At 42.2% G+C, this 18,605-nt stretch overlaps 2 protein-coding genes across 3 annotated transcripts in view; both read right to left on the bottom strand.

The window, feature by feature from the left end:
• Window positions 1-18,605, bottom strand: part of LSS (lanosterol synthase) — a 119,103-nt gene that overhangs the window by 88,050 nt on the left and 12,448 nt on the right. The window lies entirely within an intron of this gene.
• The window catches only part of LOC309557587 (uncharacterized protein C21orf58), a 41,110-nt gene continuing 27,063 nt past the window's right edge, over window positions 4,559-18,605 (bottom strand). The window contains exons 6-10 of one of the 2 annotated variants that reach the window (XM_082260378.1): window positions 18,350-18,464; window positions 16,069-16,208; window positions 12,761-13,002; window positions 12,531-12,594; window positions 4,559-4,964 (exon numbers count right to left, since the gene is read on the bottom strand). In XM_082260378.1, coding sequence (XP_082116504.1) covers window positions 12,549-12,594; window positions 12,761-13,002; window positions 16,069-16,208; window positions 18,350-18,464 — 543 coding nt within the window. In that variant the 3' untranslated portion in view covers window positions 4,559-4,964; window positions 12,531-12,548. The remainder of the gene's footprint in view (window positions 4,965-12,530; window positions 12,595-12,760; window positions 13,003-16,068; window positions 16,209-18,349; window positions 18,465-18,605) is intronic. The other variant, XM_082260377.1, reaches the window with a different exon arrangement.

The raw sequence follows: 18,605 nt of genomic DNA, 5'->3' as shown, positions 1-18,605 counted from the left end.
CGGTTGGAAAAGATAAGTGGTGGATGAGTCTGAAACTATTAGGTTCCTTCTTTGGAACCAAGCCCAATGGGGAAATTCTAAAATTACTAAAAGGTGGAGTCAAGAAAGGCCCAGCAATCCTGCCGGCTGAAATTTCTTTAATAATCTTACCCCTTACCACTTCAGGGTACTGAAGTACAGACTTTAGGTTGTTCACTACCATGCAACCATTACCTGTGAAAGCCGGTAGCTCAAAGCCAACAGAAAACCCCTTAATTAGTGTTTGTGCTCTCTCCTGGTCTGGATATAGAGCTAGCCAATGAAGCATGTTTAACAGCTTCACCGGCGTGCGTGCTTTTAGAGAAATCCCTACCTGTGTGGGAACCTGTGGCTCTTTTAAAACATTTTGCCACCGGGTGAGGCCCAGCGCAAAAGGAGCATTCGTGTCGATACCTACAGGAATTGAGCCATTTGCACTGTGACTCGTTATATGCAAAGCATACTCCTTTCTTATATGCCGGATTGGGGCCGGATGAACTAGCTTGGGCTTTAGGAAAAATAGGTCTGGCTGGAACAATTAAATTAAGCCATAAGCCCACATCTTTCATGCCCCACTTTAAGTTTGGGTATACAGAAATTTTTTGGCGGAAAGATTCATCGTACTGGAACCATCCCAGCCCACCAAAACTTCTGTATGCCTCCAAAATATGTTCAATATGTTGGAACAGACCTGAACACTTCTCAGGGTATTTCTCACCCATCACTGAAGAATATATGCAGAATGCCTGTAACCAGTTAAAAAAGGACCTGGTTACAGGGCGTCTTCTATCTGAATCATCTGCTTTTTTATCATCCTTGTTCAAAAATTCTTTGCTATTAGGGAGCAAAGAAAGCAAATCCAGGTATTCACCTTTCCAGATTTTTTCTTTTATAGAATTGGAAAGGTGAAACCAAAGAGGGGACATTTCACAAGGTAATACCTCCTTATAACAAGATTCAGGGGCAGCTGCAACCTGTACAGAAGGCTGAAACTGATTCACATTCACATTAGCATTACCCAAAGGCCTGAACCCCTGCTCTTCCATTGGCGAAGGGGGCGTGGCCCGAAAGTCCCCGTCTGTAGGAGAAAAGAAAGCACACCTACCTGAGGGGGAGGGGCGCAGAGGCCGCCCCTTCCCCTCCCTGCCCCGAATGGGCGACGGGGAGAATTCCTGCCGGCGCTTCCGGATCCTTCCTCCGACCTGACTTGACCCCGGCGCATCACGGCCCCGACTAGGCCCCGCTCCGCTTGCTTCTTCTTCCTCCGGGGAGATCTCCGCCTCTTGCCGAAACGAAGGTCCGGACTCCGCTGCCATCCTCGCCGGCTGAAACGAAGTTCCAGATGCCGCCTCCATCCTTGCTCTGCCCCGCTCCGCTGGAAGGCTCCGACGAGGCTTCCGCTGGGATCTTCTGGGCGTAGGCCGCGCGCCGGCGGCCACCCTTGACACCCGGCCGACGACCTCTTGACTCGGCGGCTGGTCCTCATGAAGCAGCTGAACCTCCGGCGGCGGCAGGAACTCCGGCGACGGCTGGAACTCCGGCAGCGGCTGGTCCCTTGGTAGCGACTTGACTCTCGCCGGAAGATGAAGCTCCGCCGACGGCTGCGACTCTGGTAGCGGCTGGACCCTCGCCGGCGGCTTGGCTCTCGACGGTGGCTGGACCTCCGGCGGTGGCGACTGTGGCGGGAACTCCGGCGCTGCACAGGACTCCGGCGCCGGATCTTCTTCTTCCGCTCCGGACATCTGGAGGCACTTCTTCAGCCACTCTTCTCCGCCTTCGGACGCCGCTCTTTCCAGCAGTCTCCGCACGAGAGTCTTCATCTCCTACCGCGGCTGGCGAGCTCTGTATTATAGCTCAGAGTATTATAGCTCCGAGCTCGCCAAGCCGCTCAGAGACACTGAGCTCGCCAAGCCGCTCAGAGACACTGAGGAGACTGAAGCCGCGCCGCCCTTTATATAGGCCTATGCCTATGACGTAGCCGCACGTGGATCACATGTTTCCCGCCCGGCTGACGCGTGACTTTCCCGCCTTCTTTGACTTGAATCAGCCAATCAGAGTTCTTCCCGCCTAGAAACTCCATTCAAAAACCCGATAAGCAAAAACACATAGCGGCGATTACGCTAAAGTCCCGAATTTAAAAAATACTTAACAAAACGATTGCAGCCACACTCCCATGCCGTCTAGGCATATTATTATGCCCAACTGACATTCGGAGCGCACTGCTCCTAAAATTACATGCGATCTCTGTGCGATGCAAATTCAGCCATACAGCCTGTATGGCTGAATTTGCATCGCAATCGCACCTAACTCGCCCAGGAACCTTTTTTTGGTCCGCAGCAGAATCGAATCGCATGGTGGTTCACACTAGTGCGATCCGATTCTGTGCGAACCAATGCGATCTGATCTGGGGGGTGTCGTTAACTTTTAATCGACAACCCCAGCGTATCGCATATGGCAGTGTGAACTGCCAGGGCAGCGGATGCGATGCAGGAACACGCTGTATATTCACAGCGTTCCCGCTTCGCAGAAGTGTGAACCGTCACTTAAATCCATCACTGCACAGTAGCATTTTCTGTTTCTTAGGTATGATGTATCAATGTATTTAATTCAGCAGTTTTTGAATCCCTGTAAATCCACAGTCAAAATCCAGGTTATCTAAAACATGTATTGGAAAAAATAGGGCTTGATTCACTAAAGATAATACAAAACCCTGGTAACAGACTACTTGGGAAGCAAAAAAGGGCATACTTTGGTAACAGAAGGGCCATATTAGGGGTTCATTACTGAAAAATTTCAAATTTTATTAAGGTTGTATTTCAATATTTAACATTCTAGGAAAAGTTTAACCACTTCTAGACTGGAAGATTTTCCCCCTTAATGACCAGGTCATATTTTGCAATTTGGCACTGGGTAAATTTAACGGACAATTGCGCAGGCGTGCGACAATGTACCTAAATAAAATTGATATCCTTTTTTTCCCACAAATAGAGCTTTCTTTTGGTGGTATTTGATCACCTGTGCAATTTTTATTTTTTGTGCTATAAACAAAAAAAGAGCGACAATTCTGAAAAAATTTTTATTACATTCTGCTATATGACATTCTCAAAAAAAAAAAAAATTAAAAATTTAAATTTTTAAACATTTTAGGCCAATTTGTTTTCTGCTACATATTTTTGGTAAAAAAAAAAATCGCAATAAGTGTATTTTGATTGTTTTGTGCAAAAGTTATTGCGTCTACTAACTACAGGAAAGATTTATGTCATTTTTATTGTTTTTTTTTTTTACTAGTAATGGCGGCGATCTGCGTTTTTTTGCGGGACTGCGACATTGCAACGGACAGATCGGACCCCTGACTGACATTTTTGACACTTTTGGGGGGACCAGTGACATTACTACAGTAATCAGTGCTAAAAATAGCTGCAGGCGCGCGACCAACGTAGCCCTACGTCGGTTTGCCTGGGAGAGCCACACTGCTGCAGTAAATATGCGGTAAGCGGTCGGCAACTGGTTAAAACCAGTATCACAAAATCAATCAAAGTAGTGACTGTCACCATAACTGACAGTATGCAATTCACTAAAGGCAAATAGACTACGCACTTTGTAAATGCAGTTGCATTCTGCAAGGGTGTTTGCTCCAGAGCTTAGTAAATGAGCAGAAGCTCAGCTGACTTCCATCATCCAATCATGTGCAAGCAAAAATGCTGTTTTTTTTATTTTCTTGGGTATTATTTGCAAAGTGAAGCTTTCCCTCTTTTTCTAAATCAGTCTAAAGCTGGACAAAAAGGTAATGGCCACTGTGGAGGGCAGGCCTGATAACATAAGCAAAGTTATCGCATAGTGGGCGAATCATTAGTAAGCTGGGTGAAAACTGTATGTTATCATGTGTGTTCAAATTTAAAACACCAGTCTTATGTACAACTTTCTTCTTGGCTACCTGAACATTTTAATTTATCTAAACAATCAATTCAGCCAAGCGCTCACTCCTAAGGGGAAGACCGGTGTGCTGCTCTCCTCAGGCGGGGAACTCCAACTGGGATACATATAGGAAAGAGAAGGAGGCGCAACACCTAGTGCATTACCCGTGGTCCCACGTTTCGGGAGTCAAGCTCCCTTCATCAGAGCTCTGATGAAGGGAGCTTGACTCCCGAAACGCGTTAGCAGTCTCATTACAGGATGTGTTCCATTTCATGTGTGGTGGAATCTTTTAATGCAATTTTACTTTCTTCCTGTCTGAGTATGCATTTGGCATTTTAATAAAACATTTTATACGGTGACCACGGGTAATGCACTAGGTGTTGCGCCTCCTTCTCTTTCCTATATTTTAATTTATCTAATATGCTCCAGTATGGCCTCTGCAGAACATGAAAACAAACTGCCCCGCACAAGCTGCTTTGCAAACATCCTTTTTATTTATTTAATACATACAGTTTTTTGTAAGCCAAAATGCTTAAGGATCTTTGTACATAATTAGAATTTTAGGAAGATAACTAATACAAATAAAACAAAATTAAATTTCACATTACAAAGCTTGATCCTGTAGTATGATTTAAGAGCTATGAAAGAACACAGGGCCTAATTTAATGAGGTGTGATGTAAGCTGAAGGATAAGAAAGTAACCTGTGTTCACATCACAACATCCAGTCATAGGCAAGAGATGCTCCATTTTATTTCATTTCTCTGAACTTGATTGGATGTTCACTTCTTTTCATTGCAATTGACCTCACTTGGCTCATTGGTAAATCAGGCCCACAGTCTACCAGTACAAAGTCGAAAGGATATCCTGAGTATAAAGCCTGGTGGCACCCATCCTGGGATTTCAGTCTGTCACCTTAGGAAGGCCTTACAGCCATTTTATATGGATACGTCTAACTTATCCAGCTACATCTTCAATTTTAAATTTTGTACAATATGCATAGTCGTCTTTTCCTGCTCCTTCTGGGATATATCTGCAACCATAATAACAGTTAGGCAATAATGAATGCATTTTCGTTTAAAAGGTAGACATCTATAAACATATTGATTATGAAGTATAAATAAATTATATGATGTCAGCGATGATATTGGAAACAATTGTTATTGACTGACTTATGATCCACAAAGTGTACCTCCTTTATTTTTTTTTTTTCAAAATAAATTTTTATTGAATTTTTTATAAGAAAACATATACATGAAAAGCATTCAATGTATAGAACAAGAGAAATAACATTGAACCAGTTATGAGGAAGTATCAACAGTAATGTAGAGTCTTATACAATCAATAACAATTACTGTTTGGTCCGAAGGGACCACAATTCCCAGCGTTGTTTAACCACTTGCCGAATGCTCACTCGAGCACTACTGCGGCAAAGTGGTTCGTTATCGTCTGGCGACGTAGACCTACGTCGCCAGACACTCCCCTTTCTCGGCCCGCCGGAGGCTCGCTCCCGCTGTATTCAGTCACAGCGGGAGTCGGGCCAGGGGATCGCCGCTGCTCTTCCCTGATCGTCGGGGAATTGAGTGTGGAGATCCGCCTGCTTGTGTGAACACAAGCGGGCGGATCTCCTAAGTGACAGGCAGGGACAGATTGCAGGGTTCAGCATAGCTGAACCCTCGATCTGTCCTTGTGTCACTCAGTCACCTCCCCCCACACACGTTAGTAAGCACCAGGCATACATTAACCCCTCCCTCTCCAATAAAATTAACCCCTTCCCTGCCAGTGTCATTTTTACAGTAACAGTGCATATATATAGCACTGATTACTGCAGTAATGTCACTGGTACCCCCAAAAGTGTCAAAAATGTCAGTCAAGGGTCCAATCTGTCCGCCGCAATGTCGCAGTCCCGCAAAAAAAAAAAATCGCAGATCGCCGCCATTACTCGTTAAAATAAAACGCCAAAAATTACAGAAATCTTTCCTATAGTTAGTAAACGCAATAACTTTTGCGCAAACCAATCAAAATACGCTTATTGTGATTTTTTTTACCAAACATATGTAGCATAAAACAAATTGGCAAAAAATGTAAAAAAATTTTGATTTTTACATTTTTTTCATATAAAAAAATGTGAAAAATATTGTTATTTTTTCAAAATGTACGCTCTTTTTTTGTTTATAGTGCAAAAAGTAAAAATCGCACAGGTGATCAAATACCAAAAGAAAGCTCTGTTTGTGGGAAAAAAAAGGACGTCAATTTAGTTTGGGTATGGCGTCTCACGACCGCGCAATTGTCAGTTAAAGTCGCACAGCGCCGAATCGCAAAAAGTGGCCCAGACGTAAGACAGCAAAATCCTCCGGTGGTAAAGTGGTTAAATGTGCGTATTGTATTAGAACGAGGTGCTAATGAGGAGTTTTTTCATTCCAGCACGAATCAGTGTACATGGTTAAACTAGAACTATAAGCAAAACTTTTTTCTCCATTTTTGGATAGAGTGAGGGAGAATTATAACCCCTGTCAGATTTTTTTTTTTTGTCATCTGTGTCCCATTGGTGAGATTTACCTTCACTTCCTGTCCAATAGCCAATAGCCAAACAGAAAGTGAGAGGAAATCCCTGCAAATTAAGGGAAGGTCACCACAACTAGTGTCCCCATTGGACAATGTCTCCTCTATTTTCTGGGGACAATCTGAAATGTGGGATTTTCTTTTACTTTCAATTTCAATGATAATGTTAAACAGGACAAATAGAGAGGGTGAATCTCCTTAATAGGAGCGCAGACAGCAATAAAAACTGACAAGCGTTCTAATCCCTCTCCATGCTATCCGAAACTAAAAAAAAAAAAAAAAATTGCCTTAGGTATACTTTATTGCGGTTTTAAACAAAAATGGAATATATTGCAGCTTATCAATCATTAGATGTGGTGGCTGCATTATTTTATTTTTTTGCTTTTTTTTCTCTCTGTTTTCACCTGGTAATCTGGCCACGACATACTCCCTCTATTAGGGAGCAATGGAGACATCTTTGGACAGCAGCATTGTCAGACTTGGGGGGAGGGGAGTATTAGATGCACAAGCAGATTTAAATACACTAACAAATTGAAGCCAACTCCAGTTAACATTTTTTAAGTAGGTCTTTTTTGCAGATGATTGTCTATTTGTATTTTTACTGCACCCGATCCAGGGTGGTTTCTGTAGTATTACTCTTGCTGTCATAATCCTGTGTTGGATGTTTTGGAAAATATGTAAAAACCTTTTTTTTTCTTCTATAAAAGAAAGAATGCATAAATAGGACTATAGCAAAGTTTTTCTCTCTCTTTTGGGATCAAAATTTTTCTCAGCAGTAGAAGGCAGGGGGCGGGGATCTGATGTCATACTCTGCAAAGCTAGAGCACAGAGCTGTAGTGTAATCTGAGAGCTGAGTGAAGGGTAGGGACACCCCCCCCCCATACACAGGCTCATGAGAAAACATACACAGCTGAGGCTGTCAATCACCTGCTATATACTGGAGGGGGCCCTGGGAGCCTGAGAGTCTGTTATGTTGGCATAGACTATTAGGAATGACTCATACAGATAGCAGAGGAAAGAAAGATCAGAGAGAAATGATGCTCTGCGTTGGATCGAGGCAAATACACACTATAGAGGGATATGCTTTGTTTATTTTTTATGTCTGAGGTTTACAACCACCTTAACTTTATCAGCTATATTAACTTTGGAATTATTATACAGGGTTTAAACAGTGCCAACAGTTTGAACAGAGCTTTACAAAATAAAGGGGGACAGTATATTCCAGTGCTTTTCAGTTCCAGAAAAAAAAGTACATGCTGCTTTTTTACTGCACTGATTTGTACTTGAATGCAGTAAAACACATAAAAAAGCGCTAAAAACGTGCATGCACAAAAGCATCCAGAACAGATCTGGAGGACGTTTTGTGGTGTGAATGGGCACTAAATAGGGCCCTGATCATGACAGCTTACAATCTAAAAGGGAGGGGCAAGTGATACAAATGGAAAAAACTAGAAAGAATAAGCTGATGGAGAAAGTAAAAGTAAAGTTTTCAAATGGCGGCAGTATAGACTTCCTTGAAGAGATGATTTTTCAGGGATCACCCAAAAGCAGACAGATTGGGATAGGGAGTTCCAAAGGTAGCGAGAGGCACTGGAGGACAGCATGGAAGGAGGTTACAGGGTGGAGCAGAGAGGACAGTTTGAGTGATATTTTGAGATGAAGTTGGTGAGGAAGCTTGCGGCAAAGTTGGGAATAGCTTTGTTTGTTATAATTGTTCTTTCAAATTTTATTTGCTGATTGCACAGAAGCCAGTGCAGGGACTGGCAGAGAAGGGTGGCGGATCCTAAGCAGTTAGTAAGATGGATAACTTTGGCAGCAGCAGTCATAATAGATGGAAGGGCGATAAGTCTAAAGGTTGACAAATGGGAAGTGAGTTGTAATGGTCAGTTAAGGCGAGAAATAACAAGGGAGAAAATTAGTAGCTTTGTGTTGTCATTGGTTTCTGAAGGGCATATTTTGTAGATGTTAGGGAGGATAAAGAGGCAAGATTTGGACAATGAATGGATGTGGAGTTGAAAGGAGAGTCAGAGTCCAAGATTGCATCTAGCACCCAGGGAGGGATTGATAATTTTGTAAATGTTTTTTTTTTTTTGCATTCTTTATAGCATAACTAACACACAGAGTACATTACATAAACTGCATCATCAAACAATGAACATCTGTAGCTTCAAGGGTGTATTTGCCTTTACAAATATCAAACTTACTAATTTGTAATAGTGTATGTTTTACATTCCATGAGGCGAGCTTGCCAGAAGAGAACAGTAGAAAGGGTGCTACTCAATGTGTGCTTAGGTTTTCTGATTTTAGGTGGAATGGGGGGGGGGGGGTCTGATAAATATAGCTAATGTTGAATATTGGATAGGGGAGGATGGAGGGTACAGGTGGGGTTATGGAGGCTGGGGAGCCTAAGCCTGGCTCTGTGTTGAGGTTTGGAAACTTAAGGTGGAACTCCACCCAAAAGGGGACGTTCCGCTTTAAGGATTCGTCCCCCGCTCCTCTTGCACAATTGGCACTTTTGAGGAGTAGGGGGAGGGGGGAATAGAACTGGGGGGTCCCCTAATGTACCTGTAAAGTGGGGCATCTGTACGATGTATGGAGCCTGCTGCAGCAATACTGACATTTTTAAAAGAAAAAATTTAATTTAAACTTGCTCCCGGCTGTAATGTATTGCTAGCTCCTGGCAATACAGATACAAAAAATGGCGAAGGGTCCCCCTCCCCCCCCCCCCAGTCCATACCAGGCCCTTTGGGTCTGGTATAGATTTTAGAGGGAGCCCCATGGCAAAATTTGAAAAAAAAAAAACAGCGTGCCCCCCCCCCCCAAAACCGTACCAGACCCTTATCTGAGCATGTAGCCTGACAGGTCAGGAAAGTGGTGGGGGATGAGCGAGTCCCCCCCTCTCCTGAACCATACCAGGCCACATGCCCTCCACATGGGGGTGTGGGTGCTTTAGAGCAGGGGGGCTCTGCCCCCCCACCCCTAAAGCACCTTGTCCCCATGTTGATGGGGACAAGGGCCTCTTCCCGACAACCCTGGGCTGTGGTTGTCGGAGTCCGCTGGTGGGGGGCTAAGCGAAATCTGGAAGCCCCCAGATCCCGCCTCCCCCCTCCCCCCATGTGAATGGGTATTGGGTACACAAAAAAAGTTTAAAAAAAGTAAAAACCACACAAAACAGTTTTTGACAAGTCTTTTATTAAAAAGAAAATCACCCGCTATGTGACGTCAGAAGGGGTGATGCCACTGGGTGACGTAGCCGGGGTGGCCCCACCCCTTACCTATAAAAGAACTGTCAAAGCCGAAGATCGGGCATACGGCGGGTAGCCTCTTAAGAGGCAAAGCATTTTTAATTTTTTCTATTTTTCGGGTCCAGCGGGCGTCATGATGGATGATGGATTTACACCAAGGGACACTATGTTTTTTCTTTTTAATAAAGGACTTGTCAAAAACTGTTTCCTGTGGTTTTTACTTTTTTACACTTTTTTGGTGAATAAGTAGGGGTACAATGTACCAAATACCCATTCACATAGGGGGGGGCGGGATCTGGTGGCCCCCTTGTTAAAGGGGGCTTCCAGATTCCGATAAGCCACCCATCCGCAAAATAACTATTTTGAAATGCTTTTTTCTGGATTTTTATTGTTGTTATTCTGTCTGTCACTGTTAAAATAAATCCTACCATTAAAATTATAGACTGATCGTTTATTTGTCAGTGGGCAAACATACAAAATCATCAGGGGATCAAATACTTTTTTCCCTCACTGTATCTATAGATGGGGAGGCAGAGCAAGAGGTTGTTTCCACTGTTCCAGAATGCAGCAATAAACAGATTTGGCAAGATGGATTTTTTTGTATGTCTGTCGGGGGAAAAAGGTTGTGGTAAAGTAAAGGAATGCTGGTTCATCCATGAGCACATGATCAGTGATTATTTGGGGATATGGCCCACTTCTCTCCAGAAGACTTGCAAAGAAATGCAAGTCTAGAAAACATGTAGTATGTCTCCTGGAGAAATTCCACATCATCAGTATCGTTATGTAACAGATGGGAAAAGAGGGAGCAGGACTTGTGGGGTTCTGTACCAATGTGTCAAAAGTTTAGGTAACAGTAGCATTTAGTCTTTAAGACTTCATTTTAACCTTGAGGGCTGTAAGTTCTATTTCTAGAGAGATGGAAGCATGGTCCAAAACGAAGTTGTTTCTAATGAGGTATCTTTTGCCTGGGAAATTATGTTTGACCAGAAAGAGGTCAACATGAGTAGAAGACTGGTGTGGATGAGAGGAAAAAAAGTGAAATTTCTTCCTTTTAGGGCATAAAAGGTGACATAAATCAATCAAATGAAAATTGACACAAGCATCTGTTGATTCTCGTAAAGGGATGCGTACAAAATATGGGAGGAGGATTTGTAGGCATCCGTTGCAGAATCTAGCACCAGTTAATATCTCCACCTATGAGCACAATGCCTTCAGAAGTAGGACAAATGGTCCAGCGATGATTCCAGAAATAAGATTTGGTTAGAATTTGTAGAATATATGTTGACAAATGTGCATGTTTGTTGTCCCACCTTTCCTTTCACAGATAAGGCCCTACCCAAAATGATGCTAGGTGTCCAAGAGCTGCCATGTAATTGCCTTATTGATTAAGCTGCCTATTACCTTAGACTTAGAATCTGGGGATAGGCAGTGATAAGCAATTTAAAAATAGTGAACTAGAGTTTGGGGATCTTGGTGGCTTTATTGTGGGTCTCTTGTATGTGGCCATCATGTGCTGTAGAGTGTTTCACTGTGTTTGTAATCATCATTCTTTTTTCTAGAGCGTTTCCCGGGCATTTAGGGAAACAAATTTGCATGGCTGAGGCAATTGCTATTTATCTTAATGAAAAAGGGGAGACATGGAGGAAGAAATATTATGAGTTCAGTTGTGGACAGATTGAGTTTGAGGAAGTTGTGTGACTTACATACTGATACGTCAGTCAGTGAATTAGTAATGCACGAGGAGACCAAAGCGGTGTGCTAAGGAATAGAGAGATCAAGTTAGGTGTTGTCAACATAAACAATGTAGGCTATGTGGGACTTTAGGTGAGACACCAGCAGGTAATGCCCAGCGTCTCCATCCCTGTATCAGAAAAAAGGTGTTGTCAACATAGAGGTCATACTGGAAACCATGATAGTCTACCAACCAAGCCAGTGAGGAGGTGTAGATAGAGAATAGAAGGAGTCTGAGGACATGGCTTGGGAGATGCCTACAGAAAAAAGAAGAGTAGCTAGAATTGTAGGTCAACGTTTAATCATTTTGCCATATCCCTTTAGATTGGTTAGATTGGATCAGTTTTTGCATCTTGTCATTGATGTTCTGTATACACACGAAGACTGTACATATTTTATTCTACCAGTAAAGACACATTCAGAAAAGATGCATGCAACTGATTTTGCAAGCGAGTGTTTTTTACTTTAGGTTTTAGTCTGATCTAGCATAACCTAAATAATACCTGGATTGGGAATATGCTAAAAATACAATTAATTTGAATATACTCAGGGCCGGATTAAGAGCATCATGGGCTTGGTGCTGAGGATTTTGAAGGGCCTTAAGGGCCGTGCCTTGCCATGCACCCAGAGGAGGAAGGGTGCAGCCATGCATGCCTAATTCAACATGGGATGCGGTCTCTGAAGCCCATAAACACATCCATGCATCGGCAACTGTCCCTCCTTGTCCGGCCTTCGCGCTGTGTGGGGAGGTTCTGAGGGTGCTGCCTGGGGAAGCGAGCATAGAAGCCAGACTTCTGTGTTTACAAGTGACAGAAGAGCGGTAACAGTGAATATGGCCAACCCGGGGCCTATATAAAAGGTAGGGGCCTGGAGCTGCAGCTCCAATAGCCCCTACGTTAATCTGGCCCTGAATATACTGTATGTAAAATAACATACTGAAAAATCAAATATCAGCCCATATAATTATGGTCTCTAAGAGAGGACCTAGGTCTGAATCATCTGAGAGGTGTATATTTTATATAGAAGATCTAAATATGATTTAATATCTTTCTAACACTCACCTTATCCACCCTAGGGTCTTATAGTATGCTCGGCACTCTGGGGGTGATTCCATCCATTCCTGCACTTGAAAAAAGAAATGTTGTTAGAGGATAGATAAGATCAATGAGTACATAATATACAAGGTGGAAGTAATATGAGATGTGTAACTGGAACTATGCTAGCTATTTTATACATTTTATTAAACTTACTCCCTGGTACACCTGCATGTTTTCTTCTGTAGATAACTTACATGTTCATTGCTGGTAGTGTTGTAGTTGGGCCAGTAACATGATGCACTGCATGAGGAACTCCACCCATGTGCCCCATGGTGTTTGAAGGCATCATCTGAGACCACATTGGATAACCAATTGGTGGCTGTAGTGTTGGTGGAGCTCCAGGAAGGCCAGGAGGTGTATAGTGGTGATGGTGATGTACTGAAGTGGGACGCACCTTCTCCGCTCTAAGCACCACAGGGTTGGCATAGTTAGGATCCTAAAAAGGAAATACAAAATGGGTCTTTTAGAATCAAAGAAAAATAGAAAGCATATAAAGCATAAAAGAAGTCACTTCATAAGGGCCCTTTCACACTGGTGAATGAAAATCATTACCCTTTAAATCTTATGTAACTGTTCACGTCTGTTGCCCTACATTTTGAAAAGTCCTTCATGCAACATTTTTGGTGCGCTTTTCAAAAGCGCACCAAAAACACACCTTCTGTTGTAATTCAATGGGATTGCTTTGAAAACACACAAGCAGTGTGTTTTGGTGTGTTTTTAAAATCACATGTCCAAGTTTCACAGGTGCATGCTGGGAGTCAGATAACCTGAAAACAAATCAAAAACACATACTGCATTTTTAAGTGCACCAATGTGAAAAGGCCCTAACTAAATCATTAAAAAATTGAGTATGTAAACAAACTTCTTTTATTTGGTCTCTTCCGTTTTGTTAAATATACCATAAAGTGTTTTGCTTCTGTTTGATATTTGCAACACAGTACCTGTTGATCTTGCCAGAAATCTTATCTTCCTCCGCTGTCTACCTGTGCTGTTTTCTTGTCAGTTACATAATTTCAGTTATTTTTGAGGACTACAAACTCTGCTGCTCTTTATATGGAGAAAAGAAGAGAGGAACGTTTCTCTAGTCTAGGCTGTCCTGTTTCTGTTGCCCTGATATAGTAGAGTGAGGGGAGTCTTTTGACCCTAGGAAAGGGCGTGTTTTACTGGCAGATACACCAGGTAAAAATTAGGGTAAAAAAAGCTTAAAAAAAAGAAAATTAATGCAACCACCATATCTAAGAACTAGTAAGCTGCAATATAGTAAATGTTTGTTTTATGATTTAAAGTGTTTGTAAAGCCACTTTTTTTCTTTTTATAGTTCCCTCTGTTAGATAACATGATGCTCCCCAGTGTATGTTATTTTTTAAAAATATGCTGCCTAATACCTTATTTCCGAGCACCACTCGGCGCCCACGTGACTGGCCACTGGTCTCCTCTCCCGATCTGACAGCTGCAGGGGGAGAGGCTGAGTATCCCCCGCTGACATCAGCTGAGAAGAGAAGAGGAGAGGAGGAGACCAGCGGGCAGTCACGTGAGCACTGAGCGGGGTTTAGGAAATAATGTATTAGGTAGCATACACTCGGGAACATCATGTTATCTAATACAGGGAACTATAGAAAGCAAATACAGTTATTTTTACAGCAGGAAGGGAGAATCGGGGGGCTGACAGGCAGGGAGGGAGGGGGAAAGGACAGAGGAGGACAGAGGAGAGCTGCGGATGATGGAGGCATGTAAACTGACCACGGTGTCAGGGCTCAGCAGCCATGATAAACCGTGGTCAGTTTACAGGGGGGAGGGCAGAACCAGGCAGGATCAGCCTATTCAGGTATTCCAGGTGATACAGGGGGCCAAATTGCACAGCATAAGCACTGTGCTGTGTAACATGCTTTAAAGGAACAGGATATCATTTTTTTGGGATAACACTTTAAATATGCAATAACTATGTTTCAATTAGTGAAATGTTTCTCAGCTGATAAGATTAAATTACTAATTTCTTCTCCAGATAGAATGCAAGGTGCAAAGAAGGGGCATCAGTAATTTAAGATTGACTGAACATTGCTTCTTTGAAGACACCAGGGATCTAAACTAAAAGCAAAAACAGCAGAAAGGGCCCCTGGGTCAGTGTGATAGTAAAAGCAAGTAACACTTCATTCAGGTACACTTACATAAAAGTATCTTGCAAGCTGCATACATTGTGGATGTGGATCACCAATCAAGCATGTGGATCACCAATCAAGTAGCCAGCTGTCACAAGGGATGAGAAGACCACTGTGGCGATAAGCTCAGACCCGCCGTATTGAGGTATTTAACTGGCAGCGTCTCCAGCTCTCACACCCGCTCTCAGCTAGCAAGAGACCAAATCAGGAGGGGGTGGGCCGCAACGCGTTTCTAAAGCGCTGCCACCTTTAGGCAAAATCTCTTCAATATAGGCTCTGGATAGCAGTAAGATTTCTAATTCCTGTTCCACTCTATCTATTTGACTATAGGCTAACAGGCCTGTAGCAGCTATACATGTGGCTTCATTCCCCATAAAGACTCAGTGAATGTCAGCAGCTCAGTGCATGGCTAATTTGGAATTAGGTTGGAACCAAAAGCAAAATGTCTCTGGATCATGTTACAGCAAACACACACTGATTCTATCCACGTTTTCAATGACTCCCCAGTTTTTAAAGTGAACCAAAATCTGTTTATGTGTGCTTTCAAATAACTACTTATATTATAAAAGGTTATGGGTGTTGTTTCTAAACAACAGTATAGTAAAAAGAATGGTACAACACACAACTTTGCAGTCACCGAATTAAAATCACCCCATATAACTATGAGCTACTGTCAACCAATTTCTTGTGGCTTTTCATTAGGATTATATGGGCAACTGAGTAGAGCTAAGTGGCATTGGCGCTCCGTCTAATCACATGGGTGAGGAACAACTATCGCTCAAGATCTAGACACCTTTAAAGTGTATATCAAGCCAAAAACTTACCTTTTAGTTGTGGATAGAGTGGGGAAAGAATTTAACCCTTGTCTTTTTACTGCTATTCAAAATTGTGTAAATGATTTCCACTAACTTCCTGTCCTGGTGATATTTTATTACACAGGAAGTGAGGAAACACTTCAACATTAACAAAGTCTAAAATAAAAAATGCTTTTCTTGAGTAGAGTGCGAGAAGACCAAAATCACTAATTTTTTGTTGCTTGCTGTTGTAGATTCTCTCTAATTTTCTGAAAAAAACATTGACAGAAAGATTGGAATTGAGGGTAAATCTCTCTAATAGAGGCTCTGGATAGCAGTAAGATTTCTAATCCCTGTTCCACTCTATCCAAAATGTAAAAAAATAAATAAAAAAAAAACAATTTTGGCTTGACATACACTTTAATATGCTACATAGGGATAACATTTACAATGGAACGATACATTTTGAGTAGACCTTTATTTAAGGTATCAGTGTAATGTAAGCAGGCAATATGTAAAAAAGACTGAATGATAATCAGGCGATAACATTACCTGGTGGGACTGAGATGGGGCAGGTGGTACATTTCCGGCAGGTTGGGACATTGCCATAGGAGGCAATGCTTTCAGCATCATGTTCTGCATAATAATCTGATGCATCTGGGCGTTCTGCATAAGCATCATCTCCACCATGTCTTCAAAAGCAAGAGGACAGAAAACATAAATTCTCTAGACACACTGCATTTTCTGTACAGTATTTTGAATGGCTTGCAGCACAGATATTCTCACAAAGTATCTGCCATCTATGTAATATGTACTCTAATGCCTCGTTTGCACTGAGTGGTACGGTACGGTTCGGTTCAGTACGGTATGGTACGGTTCGGAACGGTACACCTTGCATTTCCACTGCCAATAGTACCCTTTCATGATAGGCGTGGTGTAGCAGGAAAGCTTTGATAGACGATTCTCTGTCAACCAATCAAAGTTCTGCAGGGTGTAGCTCCATCCTGTTGGTACGGTACTAATGTGCTTGATACCCCAACGAAAGGGTCCCAAAAAAGTGGTACGGTTCGGAATTAGGGTACAATTCACAATGGAAACGGCATAAATAGCGTACCGTACCAAACCGAACCATACCAGAAAGCTCAGTGGAAACGAGGCATTAGAGTAAACATCATTCAAGTGGACTATTTGTTAGGGGAGATACTATATAGATCAGTGGTTCTCAATTCCGGTCCTCGGGACCCACTAACAGGCCAGATTTTAAGTATTACCTTGGGGGATGCAGACTAGAATACTGCAATCACTGAGCAGCAAATGAGATCACCTGTGATGTAATTTAGTTATCTTGCAAACCTGGCCTGTTGGTGGGTCCCGAGGACCGGAATTGAGAACCACTGATATAGATAACCAGTACTGAAGTAATGTCGCTAATGAAGCTTATGTAATCAAGTCTTCATATAATATTTTCACAATTACATTTGAGTAATTACTTAACTGAAGCAAAAGGCTAGTATTAATGTGAATAGTATTTTAGTGGGAAGGAAAAAAAAAACAATTAAATCAATAGGGTTTGATAAAGAGTTAACAAGTTTACGGGTCTGCATGAAAAACTGATCAAATATTTATAGAATATACCAAATGTTAATAATTTCTTTAAAAGCATCCATACAGTGGCCATATGCAAGTAAAATAATCTTAAAGTAACCTGCTCACTGATAGAAAGCAAAAGTTGTTTATAAGATATCTGGCTTTTATTGCAAAAAGAATACCTTTAAGCAAATAACAAATAGCACCACTGTGCCACCATAAATGAAAAACATTAGTTCTTGAAATGGCTTTGTTTAGAATATCACCCAAAGTATCCAAGTAAATGATGTTTGTACAATTATTAATGAAACCTGCTTTGTAATCCAGCATTTCTTTGGAGTGTAGAAGGAAACCCATGCAAGCAAAAGGAGAACATGCAAATTCCAACAGGTGGTGTCTTGGTTGGATTTCAAACTAATGACTGGAGTGCCAACCACTAAACCACTGTGGTCTTCCCCCACAGTGTTCTAAAGTAGCAATCAATATAATCTAAACATTCGATTTTGTGCACAGGAGCTAAATATAGAGATAAATAAGTTGTCAACTAGTAAAGTAGGCTTTAGAATTTACCAACATTAGAGTAAAGCCTCGTACACACGCACCGATTGTTGGCCGTGAATTTTCGGCCAACGTCCGATCGGCCGATTGTCGGCTTGTTAGTATGATGCTTCCGACAACCGACTGCGACTTTTCAGCCGAACAAAATCTGGTGTGCATGCTATAAAATTTTTGTTGGCCGTCAACAAAAATGTGATGAGCAAGACTGGGCATGCTCAGAGAAGAAAAAAACACGGAAAGTAAACCAGAACATGACATCACTTCTGAAGTTGGTTTCTGTCGGCCAACAAAAGTCCAGTGCAAGTCTAGAGCACATTTCAACCAACACAACAACACTGGACAAAAGACGGCCGATCGGTCGGCCAACAATCGGTGCGTGTGTATGAGGCTTTAGACTTTACTTTGAAAAGAAACCTAGCACTCTCTGCGGAGGGGATGAATTTTTTTTTGCATGCCAGCATGCCATCTCTCAATGGGATGGCATGCTGTCCATTGAGAGCACAGTGCATATGTGCCAGTGATGTCACCGGCTGCTACACATATAAATATCTCCTAAACGGTGCACATTTAGGAAATATTTACTGTACCTACAGGTAATTCTTATTATAGGCTTACCTGTAGGTACGAGATAAAAAGCAGAGTTTACTACTTAAAAGGGTGTGTCTATAAAAATAGTTTGTCAACTGACCTTCTTTAATGCTGCCTGAGCGTGGCGGCTGATAGGCTTGTGGAGGAGGAATCTGAGTGATTAGTGGCTGCTGTGGAGGTAGCTGCTGAATTATGGTTGCTGGTTGCTGGGGTAACTGTAAATAAAAACACATTGATTTTAAGTTAATCTCTCTTAATCAAAAGAATTTGGGATAAAACTCTGTCAAAGCTCTATATATGCCTGTTACATTGAATTGCATTAAAGGTTCCTTTAGTAAAATAATCATGTCCCAGGA

This window comes from Pelophylax lessonae (genome assembly GCF_965119305.1).
Source record: "Pelophylax lessonae genome assembly, chromosome: 6".
Classification (NCBI taxonomy): Eukaryota; Metazoa; Chordata; class Amphibia; order Anura; family Ranidae; genus Pelophylax; species Pelophylax lessonae.
This window is presented reverse-complemented; position numbering and strand designations above follow the sequence as displayed.